Source organism: Lissotriton vulgaris, chromosome 3_1 (assembly GCF_964263255.1).
Source record: "Lissotriton vulgaris chromosome 3_1, aLisVul1.2, whole genome shotgun sequence".
Classification (NCBI taxonomy): Eukaryota; Metazoa; Chordata; class Amphibia; order Caudata; family Salamandridae; genus Lissotriton; species Lissotriton vulgaris.
Window position 1 is genome coordinate 1,157,351,191 of NC_141689.1, and position 16,207 is coordinate 1,157,367,397.

Below are 16,207 nucleotides of genomic sequence, written 5' to 3' on the forward strand. Positions count from 1 at the left end.
TTTTATTGCTGCTCATTTATACTTTTTGGTTTTTTAGTGTGTGTATAATTACCTGTTTGAGCACATTTTCTCTGCATTTGGCCAACACCCTCCCGATAACAGGAGGCTTGCCTGATTTGTGCAAAACTGTTATTCGTGAAAGACACCCATCTTTCACTTATGTAATTTTATTTAGGTAGGTGGAGAATTTTCAAGCATTGCTTTGCTCCAGATGAAGACATTTGGAAGGATTGCTGTGTGTGGAGCCATCTCCGAATACAACGAGCAAGAAACTGCAAAAGGTAACTTTTTTCAATTTATGTTTCCAGTTACCCTTCTCAAATTTAAACACGTATAATATCCTTAATAATAACATAATATGTTTTCTGATGTTAATGAAAATTTTTATTTTTCTTGTATTAGACCTATATTGTTTTAGATGAGTTAAAACTAGCAAAAGTTAGTTGCTTGACTGTTGGGCAAGTCCTAGGCTTTTATTGATTTGAGAACAGTTTGATCTTTTTCTTGAAGGAGGGAATCATTCAACAGAAATTACAAGCTTTTTTTAATGAACTTGTTTTATCTTAAGTTGTTTTTTAGTGAATGTGCTAGGGTTTATTTAAGCATCTCAAAACGTATAACTCTTTTATAATTACAATTCTTTAATTTATCTTTTTTTAATAAGAATGTTAAAATAGTGAAATATTTATTTAAGCTTGTTTTCAGGTTTGTTGAACATAAGTTTGAAAAGTTCAATAAAAAGTGCTTACCTATTCCAGTGGGAATAAAAAAGATTGAGGCAGTGTGTTAAAACAGGTTCAAATGCATTTAAACATTTGCAATTTTCTTAAATTGTTGTGAATGGTTTAGCTACATTTGAGTAGTTTGTTAACATTTTAATATTTGTTTAGTAGTTTTATAATTTTGGAATACTTTGGTAATCCTTTCAGACAATTGAGTTTTCCGTATATATTATGTTAGTTTTCTACATAATTCCAAACTTGGTTAAGAATTAGAAACATCATAAAATACTCTAATGCTTACTTATTTTTTGCAAATACTGGAACACTTCTCTGAATGGTTCTGAAACTATCTAAAGATAATGTCTGAGGTGGTGGCGATACTCTTTGAAGATTATTTTAAATCTTTTAACTTAAAGACAAATTTGAATGAACAATGTCAGAGCATCTGAAAACTCATTCGTTATTTCTACACTTTGCAACAAAGGCATATTGAAAAATTCAAATTCTTCCCACTTTTTAACAGGCTTCTTGAATTGACTGAAACATTCAATGGCAATTTAGTACCAACATTTTGAAAGATCAGTTCAATAAACAATTGCTCATCCATCCCAGACATATTTTGGTGGCTGGTTTCCTCCCTCTCAACAATTCAAAGGGAAAAACCTGTGTGGAAGACTGTGGAGTAGTGTGATAAAACCATAACATTGATTTTAGAGCATTGCCAACCACACAGCTGTTTTGGACAGCCCATTGGACACAATGGACTAAAACACGATTCATACGTTCAACCTGCCCATTGGTTTGAGGATGATAAAAGGAGGTTTTAAGATGGGTAGCATCACCAGACTTGAGGAAACATTCCAGTCATCATTAGAAAACTGAACACCATTGTCTGAAAGCAAGTAATGAGGGAACCCTTCACTTAGAAAAGTTCAGAGAGAAAATCAACCACAGTATTGGCATTGGGTTCAGCCACAAATTTAACTTCTGGTAACTTTGAGTATAGATCTACAGCTACCAATGCAAAATAGGATTGAGCAGGCAATCTATTAAAGGTTCGAACAAGATCCACTTCTATTTATTCCCAAGGTCTTTCTGGACATACAGTAGGAGTCAAAGGTTGTTTTCTGACACACAGATTCCTCTCAGAAGACATGCATATAACATAATTGCCCACATATGATTCAATTTCAATATCCATCGAGGGCCACAACAAAGTCTTTCTTAAACTTTTTTTGTAAAAGTAACGCCCATATGGCCTTCATGTGCCAATTTGATGAGCTTAGATCGCAAACCAACAGGGGGAACTAATTTATCATTTGTAAGAAGGAAACCATAATTAAAGGATAATTCATCTGCCACTTTCCAAAACGGTTGACAGGCTGTAGAAAGTGATTCCTTGGGCCACTCTTTTGACACACAATCCATGACTACTTTCATGACTTCATCAGTACCATTCCAACTTTCCATCACATTCAGTAACATGCCTTCCAAATCTAACGAGGCAATAAAAAAATTCTCATCCGTGTCGTCTACATAATCCGGATCAGCCTCTGAAATGGAAAAGCGAGACAAAAAATCTGCATGTACATTCATGCCTCCTTTGATACAAACAATGTCAAAATTATAATACAACAACCTGGAGGGTAATTTTGAAATTCTAATAGTTTGTTCCTTCATTTTTTCAGAAGACAAGTTAGCTACAAACATATGGTTTACATTTTTAAATAGATCACCAACATGCCATAAATTCTTTTCCAATGGTAAAATAATGCATTTCAAGATCCAGCAAAACTCTAGATGCATAACAGACAGTGTGTTCAATAGTCCCATTTTGTTGCGTAAGTATAGCCCCAAACTGTATCCACATGCATCAACCTTAATGCAACATTCTAAACTGGAATCAAATAGTATCAACATTCTGGAGCTAGCTAACTGTTTGTTTAATCCACTCAAAAGCATTGGAACATGACATATCCCACACAAAATCAAAGTTTGTTTTGAGTAAATTGATTAAAGGTGTAATGTGGTAAGCATACTCAGAAACAAAATGGGAATAACATTTGCACATCCCCATAATTGACTTAGGTGCAGACCTGTCCTTGGGCACCTGGACCTCAATAATGGCATGAACAGGCCAGGACCAGAAATGACATGACCCAAGTATTCAACTGTTTTTCACAAATTCACACTTGTCCTACTTCAGAACAATCAAAAAAAGTTTATAGGAGAAACCCTTTTGTGAAAAGGGAGGGGTTAAGTACTATGAAAAATATAAAGGTTCCCTTTTCATCTGTTTTTAGTAAAGAGACTCAGGTGTCTAAGGGGTACAGTTCAGGGATAGTTGGTGAGATATAAATTGTATTTGAGGTTGTATAAGGATTAACAAATTTACAAATTCAGCAAAATAAATCAATTTCAAGAATTTAAATCATACATCGAGTGGAGCCAATGATAATGTGTAGACAAAAAAAGTTTGAGTATATCTCCAAGATTTATTATCTATTTATACAAATGTTGATTAAAAACATTACATTTATTCATAAGAAAACATTTCATAATTAAAAACAGTATATATATGAACAAAGAAAATATGTCGACGCGGCGTTTCGGTGATATAGATCGTCACCTTCTTCAGGACAATATTTCATTTAAAACCACTCTGAATGAGCTGCTGGAAAGTCGCTTTTGTCAATGGGCGATTTCAGGCTATCCCAGTTTTTGCATCATTACTCGTTTTTATGACTGTTGCTTCTGGTCGAGAAAGTTTATATTCTCTTCTGCTTATTACAGACCCTCTGGGTGATTTATTACTGTTCACTGGATTTCTTGTATTTAAATCCTTGGAAGGACGGTCGTTACTTTATTTACTCAAAGCGGTTGAACTTGCCTTCCTGACAAGTGTGTATGCAGGGTGCAAAACTATAGTTGTTTTTTAGATGATAGGGCGGTGCCTAAATTTATAGCAATCCATTCACCAATTTTTCAAATATTGTTGTTTTCTGCTTTGACAACCCAGCGGTAAGGACTCTGGAAATCACTTCCTTCCTGCCCTGAAATGTGCTGTCCCTGATTGACTACGTGTTGTTTGTAATGCCTGGCTGTAACTTAGTAACTCCCCTGTACATATAGCTGGTTTTACAGAAAAGTGTATTAGTGCAGCTGGCCATAGCTTCACATGTCGATTAATTTCCACGCTGAACTCTCCAATCAAGAATTAGTTATGAGGTAACAGTAGATTTAAAATTCAGCTAGAGATATTCCTCCACAAAATCGTATGTGGTCATGAATATATGAAAATGCCCTCTTGAATATAGCTAACTGCAGATTGAATTGCTTCAACATAATCCAAATGTTTCTAATACAAGGACGTTAAAGCATAGCCATAGAAAGAAATTTGTCAAAAGCTACATCTCTTGGTCTAGTGAGGAAGACAGGATGCCAAGGCTGTGCAGTCTTAAATCCACCTAATGCCTCTTTAATCTACTACCAGATGCTCCCTCACCCTTTGTCTCACTCTTACAGGTTCCTGCTTTCTCCCTTTGTGGTGGTTATTCCATCTGTCTCCTCATCCGTCTTTCCATGTTATGTGCTTCTCCCTCTCTTGCTTTCGGTAAATGTTTGAGGTGGAAAAATAAGTCCTGGTCCCCAAAATGGAATATAGGTGGACGTCACTGGCACCCACCGACTCGAATAAGCATTGCAGTTCTCCAAGTTATGTTATTTGTTTACTAAAGAATATGTCCATCACTCAGAACGATAGCATATCACATGGCAGGTAATGGCATGTTTAGAAAAACTCAATCAGTGGTATTTGTTGAAAAACATTTCTTCCTCATGAAGTACCTATTACCAGCGACCTTCATTAAAAATGTGTTAGCCCAACAGAAACCAAACATCTCTTTTTTCATCACCTTCTAAGAGGTGACCGTCTGAGTGCCCCAGGTTATGCTTTTGGGATCATACCCAGATCACTATTACACTGTGACATCCTTTGACAGAGGAGGTCAGATGTGAAAGACACTTAAGACATTGTTTCCCTGAGCCATATCAACTAACCTAAAACCTGTGCTTCCACCATATGAGCTCAAAAGGTGAATTGTAAACCGGAACCTTACAAAAAAATCGCTGGTGGCAAAAAAAACTGTTTTGCTGCTTAGAAATACACTTTTAAAACACTAAGCAGAGTGGCAGAATTTGACGTGGCAATGAAAGTTTATAACAATGTTAATAACATTATAAAGTTGTTGTGCCCGATCATGCTTTTTTGAAAGTTTTCACTCAAAATTGACCTTTTTTTAGATTGGCTGCTCACAAAATGGAAGCTGGCTGTGCAGTTGTGCGGTGTCACCATTTAGTTTGGTAGGAGCAAAGAGCTGTACTTGGCCATAGATATATCCATATCATGAGCCACTATAAGGGCATATTTTGATATTTTTTGAGGCTTGCTTTCTCAATCTTCGTTTTTTTGATAAATCTGCCAAGACTCAGTTAGGTGGGAATTGGCCGACTGGTTGTGAACTTCATCAAGTCCGATGCCTTTTGCATGGTGTAGCCCAAAGCAGCATCCTTCCTTTTGTGGTAATTTTGCAGTGGTTGATTTGCCAGGACTGGTGGTGAAGTCAACATCTATACATGACGCATCTTTATAATGTTAGTTGCTCGGTGGGCTTAGACAAAATTTCCCTTGCCACGCTGACCTTGCGAGACACAGTCCATGTTTATGAGTCAGCAACAGTGGGAGAAATGCTCATCAGATCCAGCCTCCTATTACTTAGCCATGTGGCCTGAACGGTTTTGATTTACTAACATTCTGACATAGTGCCTTCTAACAACACAATTGCTTCTTGTGGTATTTCAGCCAATCATGAGCATTGTAACCTACCACCTCTTATTTTGTACGGTGGCTATTGACAAAACTAAACCTCCTAAAGGGGCTAACAAAGTAGCATTTCTAACCCAAAAATATGAAAAGCTATCCCCTGTGCAGGTCATAGATCTATGAGACCAGAAAAAAACAGCTCCTGTTACCAACAATGATTTCCATGATCTCATGCAAGAATGTCAGAAAGAAAAGACCTTGCTTCACCAAGACATTATTACATCTATTCGCAATCTTATTCATCATCTACAGAGAGGATCAGTTGGATCAACTCAAGGGTACAGTGAGTGAGTGATATCATGAACAAGGTAGGTTCTTCAAGAGAGTTGCTGTGTTGGAACGCTCACACCAAACTGTGGTTATGAAAACTGATGATGGAGAACATTGAAGCCATCGAAACAACCTCAGCATAAAATGAATAATTGTATGAGTCCCAGATTCATAACTTATTGCCTATGTTCTGAGACTCTTCTTCTAATTACTGCCTGCTCCTGATGACATTGAAAGCATGTAGTATAATACTCAGAATCTACCCGTAATTTCACAGGCAGAGAAATCTCGGCCCAGATGTTTTAACGAGAATCCATTACTACAAATAAAAAAGAGATTTTTGGGGTTTTGCGCACTTAAAGGGAAGTCCATCAAGAGGCGATGACTTTCATATTGTTCAGTACATCGTGGCCTAAACACTATCCAAGTGCAAAGAATTTAAAGTGGTGATAGATTTTTTGTAGGAGAAAAACATTCCCTATCATTGAATATTCGTCTCCCAAATTCTTGCTTTCTTTTAAAAATAAACATTGCACACCTCACACCTTGGTGAAGGTGGAAATTGTCCTTCAGCATTTTTGATGTGCAATTTTATGTAGCACAAACTTGACCTGCAGGTATTGGAGCGTTTAGCATGAAAACCTGTTAAATTACAGAAGGACACACCATTAATTTTTTAGGCATGGCGCAATTAAGTGATTTGTCTAGACTCATTAGCTGTTGAGCCGACACAGAGACTCAAACTTGGATCGCCAGTACCAAAGTCAGCAGCTTTGCCACATCCTCTCAAAGGGTTGAGATGCCAAACCCACGATCCCAGTCATTGGTCCTGTCTGGAGATGGGCTTTGTCTTCACACTGTGTTAAGTTAGCATGAGCTTATTAGAAATTTAAACGCCATTTTTCCTTTCTGCTGCATTATTGCACACTGCACATATTGATATTAATGCTTTAAGCCTAGTAGAATATTTTGCTTCACACGAGAATAATATGTTTTCCTATTGTATCAGCTTTGCTTGGTAAGCTATGTCTGAACAGTGAGTGCCGAGGCCTTCCAGGGTATTTCAACACAGTGGTTGTTGCTCGGTCTGATCAGAGCACGTCCTAGACATAACACATAGGCAGCTGTGGCCAACTCTGGTTTTGGCGCGTTTAATAATGCACTGCGCAGAGCATGCAAACACACTTGATGAACATTCGCATGCAGAGAACTGGTGTAGAAGATGATGTGATCCCTTTCTACTAAGACCAGAGGTATGGGGCAGCCCTTCTAAAACCCAAGGAGACCTTCTTTAGATATAATACAATATACTAGCAAGGGAGGGTAAGACTGAGGTGCTATTTAGAATTCTTCCCTTTAGCATTTTAACATGCTTTCACCCTTTGTATTTTATGGAATAGTAAAAATGTTGCTTATAATATGTTTGCTTGTATTCGCTAAGATACTGCGCCTGAGAACACAGCATTAGAAATAAATATTTCAAACTTGCAAGTGTCCTCATTTACTCCTCGTTTTGGACTGGCATGTTAGTATAACGAAAGAGTGTTCATGTGTTCCACATTACCTGAGGTGTTCTAAGTTCATGTTCTGGGTTGTCTAATCATTGGGGGTATGGAAGAACCAATGAGACACTGATTGCTAGTCTGGTAGGGGATTTTGGCTACTAAGGTGAGTTTTGGTACACCCTAATTCACTGAGGTTCCAAGTCTCTATGCACAGTTCTGTGTAGGAGCAGAATCCCTGCGACAGTCCCAGACAAATTAGGACAATTGCAAACTCCTCATATTCCGAAAAGACAAAAAGCCACAAGCATCTTAGACTGCTAGTACTGATGATTAACTCCCACACAATTCCGTTGGCGTACAAGCTGACAAATCAATTGACACCTTTACTATCCAATAATATTTCTTATCAAAAACCATAATTTAAATCACTTATTTATTTTATGCAATCCACTTTTTTTTACATATATGCTATCTACAATACACACCACAACAAAATATTTTGAAAAAATAATTCCTACACATAACACAATGTCCAGCCCAATCTTCGGCTACACAGACCATTTACATTCATTTTAAATCAGTCATACCACATTCCTCATCCATACTACCTTTCATCACACAAACATTCCTAATTCACCTCCTTGGTGTTCTAAAAAGTCTGTTTTCTTCCACTTAAGAGGACCAAGGATACCTAACCAAAAAGGGAAAATTTGTGCCACCCCAAAGCCTTCCCGGCCCCGCAGGGCGTATTTCCTCTGCGGTGGTGCACCGCGACCGGCTAAGCTCCGGCGGAGGGTGTTACAGCCCCCCTGGCAACAGAGATTTGGAAGATCATTTGGTGATCAGTGTTATAAGCGTTTTTGGTCCTAAAGAGAACTCCAGGAATCAGTGGGTTTGAAACGCGTAGACCTGTTTTTCAACAAACAATTGTGTTTTGAAAAATTGGGAGTGTAGTTGTGCGTTTGGAAACAGTTTTTTGCATTGAACAAATTATATTTTGATTAGGTTTGATGCACAACTTAAAAAATTCACACATTTTCCCTTGTTTGGTTAGGTATCCTTGGTCCTCTTAAGTGGAAGAAAAAAGACGTTTTAGAACACCAAGGAGGTGAATTAAGAGTGTTTGTGTGATGAAAGGTAGTATAAATGAGGAATGTGGTATGACTGATTTAGAATGAATGTAAATTGTGTGTGTAGCCGAACATTGAGCTGGTCATTGTGTTATGTGTATGAATACTTTTTTCAAAATATTTTGTTGCGGTGTGTCTTGTAGAAAGCATATATGTAAAAAAAAGTGGATTGCATTAAAGAAATAAGTGATTTAAATGATGGTTTTTGATAATAAATATTATTAAATAGTAAAGGTGTCAATTGATTTGTCAGCTTGTAAGCCATTGGAATTGTTTGGAGTTAATCATCAGTATTGGCAATGTTGGTTTTTTTTGTTATAAGGCTCAGCCTTACTGATAAGAGCCAGACCCATTTTTGTTTCAGACAAGCAGCTTAGAGCACAGAAAGAGTGCTCTCCAGTTGAGCCACTATCAGAAGACAGAATATGTATCCTTCGTTATAGTACATATTTATACTTTGAACATTTTGCTCAGCCTAAATTGTTGTACAATTGTTGTTGTTTCATTGGTGTATTTTGGTTTAACTATAATGCTCATGGTTTGGATTGCCTAGACTCAGAGACCATTATGGTCGGTTCCCCTTATTAATCTGCAGTTTGCCCTTGATTATTTGTACTTGAATTTAATATTATTAATTGGGTTGAGTATTGATATTGGATTTATTATGTTTGATGCATCTTTCAAATAATTATTTGTATGTTTTTTTTATCGCAATAGCTCGATGCTTGATTGCCTTGTACAGCACACTGGATAGATTCTTATGAATGTTATCAATCAACATCAGTACTTCCTTCTACCTCACTTAGCCTTCTGCAAGTTGCAGTATAAGTTCTTAATGTCAAATGGTCACAATGCTTGGTTTCCAGATTTTTACACAAAATGTTCAGGGCTTTAACTGTCTCATGAAAAGGAATATGTTGCTGAGGTGGCTTTATTCTAGGGATTTATCAGTGGCATTTATTCGAGAAACCTACCTAGTATCTAGAGCTGTTCAACCTCTTTATTTCTAATGCTAACCCTTGCAGTACCGTTCCTCTAGTCAAAGACTAAAAGGGTTGTGGTTTTGTTTTGAAAGGGCATACATTTTCAAAAGATGTCCACCATCTAGGATAAGTAGGGGAAAATGCGTATTCTCAAAGGGAAATTGGGAGAAGCTACAATTATGCTGGCCAATGTTTATGGCCCTCTAAATCGTGAGTCAACATTTTATGAGGATCTCTTTAAACACTTAGCTGAGCTCACCGAAGATCTCTTAATAATTGGTGGTGATTTCAATATATCATTTAATCCACAAAAAGACAAGTTGCATGCATGTGGGTATGGTTACGGTGCACCTGTCATGATGATTTTAAGGGTGTGAAATTACTGGATATTTGGAGGTCACAGTATCCCAATGATAGGGAATAAGCGTTCTTTTCAAATGTTCATGGAACCTCTTCCAGACAAAGGGTCTCATTACGATGTCGGTTGGAAAGCATTCCGACAACTCCTTGTTGGAATTGTTTCTGAACGACTCGGGTTTTGGGAGTCCGACCAACCTTTTTCGATATTTCCGAACACTGCTCGGTTAGACTTCAATGGGAGCCATGTTACGACCGACAACACAGGCTCCATTGAAAAAAAGGGTGTAGCAGAATACCTTGCACCCTGTGGCAAGCACCCTATGGTAAAAGAAAAAGGGAGGTCTCCTTATAAATGCAATTGGGGACAAGGAGAATAGAGGTAAAGAACTTAACAAGTCCCAAAGTTCAACTCTTGAAGAAACCCTTTAGTGCATTGCCCTAACAACTCGAAATGCCAAATTCGTAGAAAAATATACAATCTTCAACTATCTTGGACATATAGTGAAAACACAGGAATAATAAAAATTAAAAATTGAAAAAGCTTTGTGTGTTGTTTAAAAACTGAGCAATTTATTACAAATCATTAAAATCGATGTTCAGTAACATCAGTACGGTGCCATGCACAAAATTAAAATCATGTTAAATTAAAAAATACCAATACATATATTTAACAATAAAAATCACAAAGATCAGAGTTGTCACAGTTGTCGACGGAGCGTTTCGGTGTATTTCGATATTACCTTCATCAGGACAAAACAATTCTACACAGAGAAAACATACAATTAGATACCATCCTAGGTCTTAATAGATAAACATTTCTTTTTAATTTTCTAAGGCACAGTCATGTTCTCACATATTATTATATTATATTTTCTACACAAATATACATTCATATTGGTGAAATAATATGGCATTCGAGTTATAAAGGGCTGTACATTTGGATTCCTAAGCATGTGCCCTAGGGTCACTATTAGGTAGCTATAGGTAAATAGACCATTGTGCATACCTGCGAAGATTAATTAATTATCCCTCTTGTTTTAATTGGAGGTTGTATGTTGGTGGTAGCTAGTAGACCACATTAGTCTTTTCACATACATTTCTCCCTGTTCTTTACGTGCAGGCAATAATTTTAATAATATCGGACTCATCAGCTGTAATGTGAAAGTTTGCATGTAATTACGCTCTATATAGTATAAATAACCCTCTACCATACTCTCATATTATCATATGCTACCTTATAGTGATATACTCTTTAAAATACGGTGGCCCCCCTCCGGCTATTTCCTCACTACTGAGTTCCTGAAAGTTACAGGTAACACCAGACAATAATGCCATTTACAAACTGTGGGCCTTTTTCAAAAAATTAAAAGATTGGAATGGGCAATATTGATGAATAGTCGTTCTGTGTCACCTTATGCCCTTCACAGAAAGGAATGTCATATCTGATGTGTGAACGATGAGCCTCTATCCTTTGAGCTGCCACCAACATACAACCTCCCCACCTCCTGCCAGGAAATCACACCAGAGAAGACTGAACTGGTTCAGGCCAGGCACAGACACCCTCTGCCTGCCCGATCAAAGGATTTATGTGTACCAATACCGGGGACCAGACCCTTGAACTTTAGAACTCTTTTGGATGAAGAAGACTGCAAAGAAGAAGAGCTGGAGAAACTGTGAGGATGAACTACCCCTTTGCTGTGTGCTTTGCTGTGTTGGCCTACAGTGGCTGTTTCTGTCTTGGGCAGTGAAAGGTCTGGACTGAACTTTTTGCAATCTACTTTTGTGAGTTTCTCCAAGGGCTTGAGGTAGAGCTTGCCCCCTGTTCAAGAAGTCTTAGGAACAGCAAAGATGTCAAGGTCTTATGCCCTCAGCACTGGGAACTGTGTATTTTCTGCTGCTACAGAAGAAAAGCAACTTGACAACATCGACAACGCCACTGCCGACTACATGCCCTGACGGCACCGCAATGCCGCACCAGGACCCTGGTCTCACCGACGACGCCTGCTGATGCTGCCACCGAGCTACTTATTGCACCACAACCTGTGGGCACCATACTCCCCACCGCCTCGCTCCACGACGACGCCTTGGTATCTCCGACGCCGCCGCTCCCACCGAAATCGACGCCACTGCTTCCACCGTGGTTCGAGGGCACCGTTCGTAAAGTTACACGATGCACCACTCTCATCCCGCACCGCAGCCTTGGCCTACCGACACAGGTGCCATCAACTCCAGTTCGTCAGCCAACAACAGCACCTCAGCAACGACAACACCTCTGCTTGCATCGTGACCTGCTAGCACCGCGAAGAGCACCGCCTTCACCCCGCACCGCGACCCTGTTTTCACCGACAACGCCATCTGATGCCGCCTCTGAGCCGCTGCTCACACCACGCCCTGAGTGCACTGCATACCGCACCACTGCACTTCTCACCGCAGCACCCAATGCCTGCCGACACCAGCGCTACTGACTTCAACAGAGAGGAGAACGACCTGCAACACGTGTGACTTCGAGGGTCCCGACGACTCCTGCACCGACCTCCGTAACTGACGCCTGCGGACGCCGTGTTTTCCAAAACTCCACGAGAGGTCGCCAGCACCCTACATTTCTAAAAGGTACTGTGTGCGGGTCTTCCCGACACCTTAGCTGGCCTGCGACGCTGCGGTCAGCCAAACTGTTTGGATTTGTTTGCTCCGAAATAGCCCCGGATGGAGCTATCGACATCAAGGAGCTGCTTGTAAAGCATATATTGATAACTGCCGATTTTTTTTTTTATTTTTTTTTTAATTTTTGAAAACCTTTATTGAAATCAGAACACACAGCTATTCAGCCCGACATCCCGGAGGCAAGGCAGCAGGAACAACAGGAGAGAAATAGTGTCAAACAGTTAAGACATAGTCGTCGAAGGTTAATTTTATATTAAGATGAATACAACAACAAGGCGCCCGCGGGTGCGAAAGTGGCAGTGGGAATAGTGTGACGCTGGGTGCCGGGGATGGGTAGGGGAAAAAGGCAGGGAAACGTGCATCAAGGATAGGTTGCAGAATGAACAGGAGGAGGGAGGGGGAAGGTGACAGGAGAATACAGTACAATAGGGCTCAGTTGGCGTCACAGGCTAGGGAGACATAGTATCATGCAGGCTGATTGATTCAGGTGGTAAGCACACATCTCCCCTGTACTCATTCCATGCTCCCCAAATTTTAGTCCAAGTTCGAGGTCTCCCTCTGGCCACATAGACTGTCTTCTCCCTGAACATGCACCAGTCCATGTTGGCCTTCCACTGTACCAGCAGGGGGGCTTCGGACGCACCCCACCTCTGGGCTATGTCCCTCTTAGCTACCATGTTCCCAAGGGTGACCCACCTAGTCTGCGCAACGTTGTGATCAGAAGGCTCCCATACGTTCAGAAGGCATCGACGGGCTTCGGCGTGAACAGCCACTCCAGTCACCTCCTCCATAACGCGGTGCACTCTTCTCCAGTAGGAGGCGATCACCGGGCAGTCCCAAAGGATGTGCAAGAAAGTGGCCAGAGCTCCACAACCCCTACGACAGAGACCGTCAGGCGAGAAACCCATGCGCATTAATCGGGGTCCTGTCATATACACCCGGTGGAGGATCTTAAACTGCACGAGGCGAAGACGGGAAGAAATGGCAACCTCCTTGGGGGAGGAAACTGCGCTCTGCCAATCCTCATCGTCCAATTCAAGGCCATCCGCCACCCACTGGTCTCTCAAACTAAGGAGGAGGTCCGTGCGCACATTGATTAATTTTTTATAGGAGAGGGAGATTGCGCTGTCCGGCATGTGCCCATCTAGTATCCTGTCTTCCAGAGGGGAACTCTCAGGAATGACGCCGTCCGGCGGAGAGGCCGAGAGCAGCGCGTGTCGCAGTTGAGCGTAGCGAAAAAACTCCGTCGCGCCCAGCTGGTATTCGGTTTGTAACTGGGGGAAGGTCTTTATGGAGCCCCTGGAGAGCATGTCATCAACCCTGCTGATGCCGATAAGGTCCCACTTATCAAATCCCTTGGTGTGCCATAGTCTACCCAGGATGTCCGAATCAAAGAGGGGAGTGAACCTCGTGAGTCTGCTCTGCCACCCTTGTGCCCTAGTAACCGCCCGCCAAGTGCGGACCGCCGTACGGGTGGGGCCCGTCAACCGTCGGTCAAAGGACTTCGAGTATAGGGCCCGATAATAGTTACCATCGCCCATCAACCATCTATCCATGGCATAGCCGGGGCTCCCCACTGGGCCATAGAAGCCGTGGTTGGGGGCAGCTAGTTGCGAAGACCAATAGTAGCGGCGCACATCTGGGAGGGCGATGCCACCGTCGTACCAGGGGAGTGTGAGTTTGTGAAAGGCAACACGGGGCCGACCCTCCCAGAGGAGGGTCCGGAGAAGGCCTTCAAGATCACGAAAGTAGCGCGCCGGGACCGGGTCCTGAGCGTTCTGGAGCGCGTATAGGAACCTGGGCAGGGCCATCATCTTGAATAGAGCGGCACGGCCAAGAAGGGAGAGCGGCAGTTTACGCCAGCTGTCCACATCACGCCGTAACCGCTGAAGAGGGGGGAGTAGATTGTTATCATGCCTCAACTTGGGATTACCAGAGATGTAGATGCCCAGGTACTCGAAGCCGCGCGTGGCAATCTGAATCCTGCAGCCTCTGGGGAGACGTGGAGTATCCCCCTTGAGGACATATAGGGAGGACTTGGCCCAGTTGATAATCAGGCCAGAGTACCGCCCGAAAAGTCTGATCACATCACAGGCCACAATGAGGGACCTGCAGGGGGAAGTCAGATAAAGCAGGATATCGTCGGCGTACAGGGAGACCCTGTCTTCGAAGCCAGCGGCCCACGTAATGCCTCGCAGGTCAGGATGCACACGCAGTAAAGCTGCAAGCGGTTCAAGGGCCAGGGCAAACAGAAGGGGCGACAGGGGGCAACCCTGTCTAGTTCCCCGACGTAGGGGGAATGGCGCCGACAGGTGACCGTTGACCGCAACATTGGCCATCGGGTCCGCATACAGGAGCTTCACCCAGCTCACAAAGACAGGTCCGAACCCGAGTTTGGTCAGCACTGCCCAGAGGTATGGCCACTCGAGCGAGTCGAAGGCCATAGTGGCGTCGAGAGACGCCAGGACAGCCGGCTCTTCGAGAGTGTGGGCCCTGGCCATGACACCATGAAGGCGTCGCAAATTGAGGGCAGTGTTTCGGTGGGGGATGAAGCCCGACTGGTCGGGGTGCACGAGGTCGCTAATGACGCCAATCAATCGGTTGGCGAGCAGCTTGGCGAGGACCTTGGGCTCCACATTAAGGAGAGAGATAGGACGGTACGATCGACAGACGTCCCGTGGCTTACCCTCCTTGTGGATGACCACGATGGTAGCTAGTCGTTGATCCAGGGGGAGGCGGCCTCTCTCAAAGGACTCCAAGAACATTTTACTGTGGTGCGGGGAGATCGCGTCCGAGCGGATTTTATACAGTTCCACCGGTAAGCCGTTAGGCCCGGAGGCCTTTCCGGTCCGTAGGGAGCGGATCGCAAGATCAATCTCGTCAGCGGTGATGTCTCTATCTAGGTCCGCTCTCTCTTCCTCGGAAAGGCAGGGTAGGTCAATATCCGAGAGGAAGGCCGATGAGTCCGCCTCCGAAAAGTCCGAGGCAGACTCATAGACCCCCTGAAAGTAGCCAGCGAATGAGTCAACGATAGCACTAGGGTCCGTGAGGACCACACCGTCATCTCCGAGGAGTTCGGGTACCACACGGCTGGCCATCTCCCTTCTGTCTAACCAAGCCAGCAACTTCCCGGCCTTATCGCCCACGTCGTAGATGCGGCCTCGCTGTTCCTTGGCCAGTGCGAGGGCGGCATTAGTGGCTAGGGCATGGTACTCCGCTTGTTTCAGCGAGAGGGTATGCAGGACAGAGGGGTCCGGCTCGGGCCCCAGCTGGGCCTCGAGTCGCAGGACCTCCTGCTCAACAACCAGCATGTCAGAATCCCTAGTCCGACGGGTCTCAGTGATTAGCGCCTGGGCCTCGCCACGGAGCACCGTCTTGAAGGCTTCCCAGAGTGTAACGGCCGACCTCACCGAGCCCACGTTCTCCGAGAAGTAAAGATCAATGGCTTTGGCCAGGAGGGAGCGGGTTTTGAAGTTCCGGAAATACCACGGATTGACCGCTGCCGGTCGTTCCGACAGTACCACCCCAAAGTCAAAGGAGACCCATAACGGGGAGTGATCAGAAATGCCCCGCGCCAGAAAGCGGGCTTCGGAAACGGCCAGTGCGTCAGAAGCCAATGTAAGGACATAGTCAATGCGAGAAAGACTCCCGTGTGCACCCGATAGGAAGGAAAATTGACGGAGCGTGGGATGCA

General features: G+C 42.9%; 1 protein-coding gene across 4 annotated transcripts in view; it reads left to right on the plus strand.

Moving 5' to 3' along the window:
• The window catches only part of LOC147727609 (prostaglandin reductase 1-like), a 336,086-nt gene that overhangs the window by 296,937 nt on the left and 22,942 nt on the right, over nt 1-16,207 (plus strand). For all 4 annotated transcript variants that reach the window (XM_086961643.1, XM_086961644.1, XM_086961641.1 and 1 more), the window contains one exon: nt 176-281. In XM_086961643.1, coding sequence (XP_086817769.1) covers nt 176-281 — 106 coding nt within the window. The remainder of the gene's footprint in view (nt 1-175; nt 282-16,207) is intronic.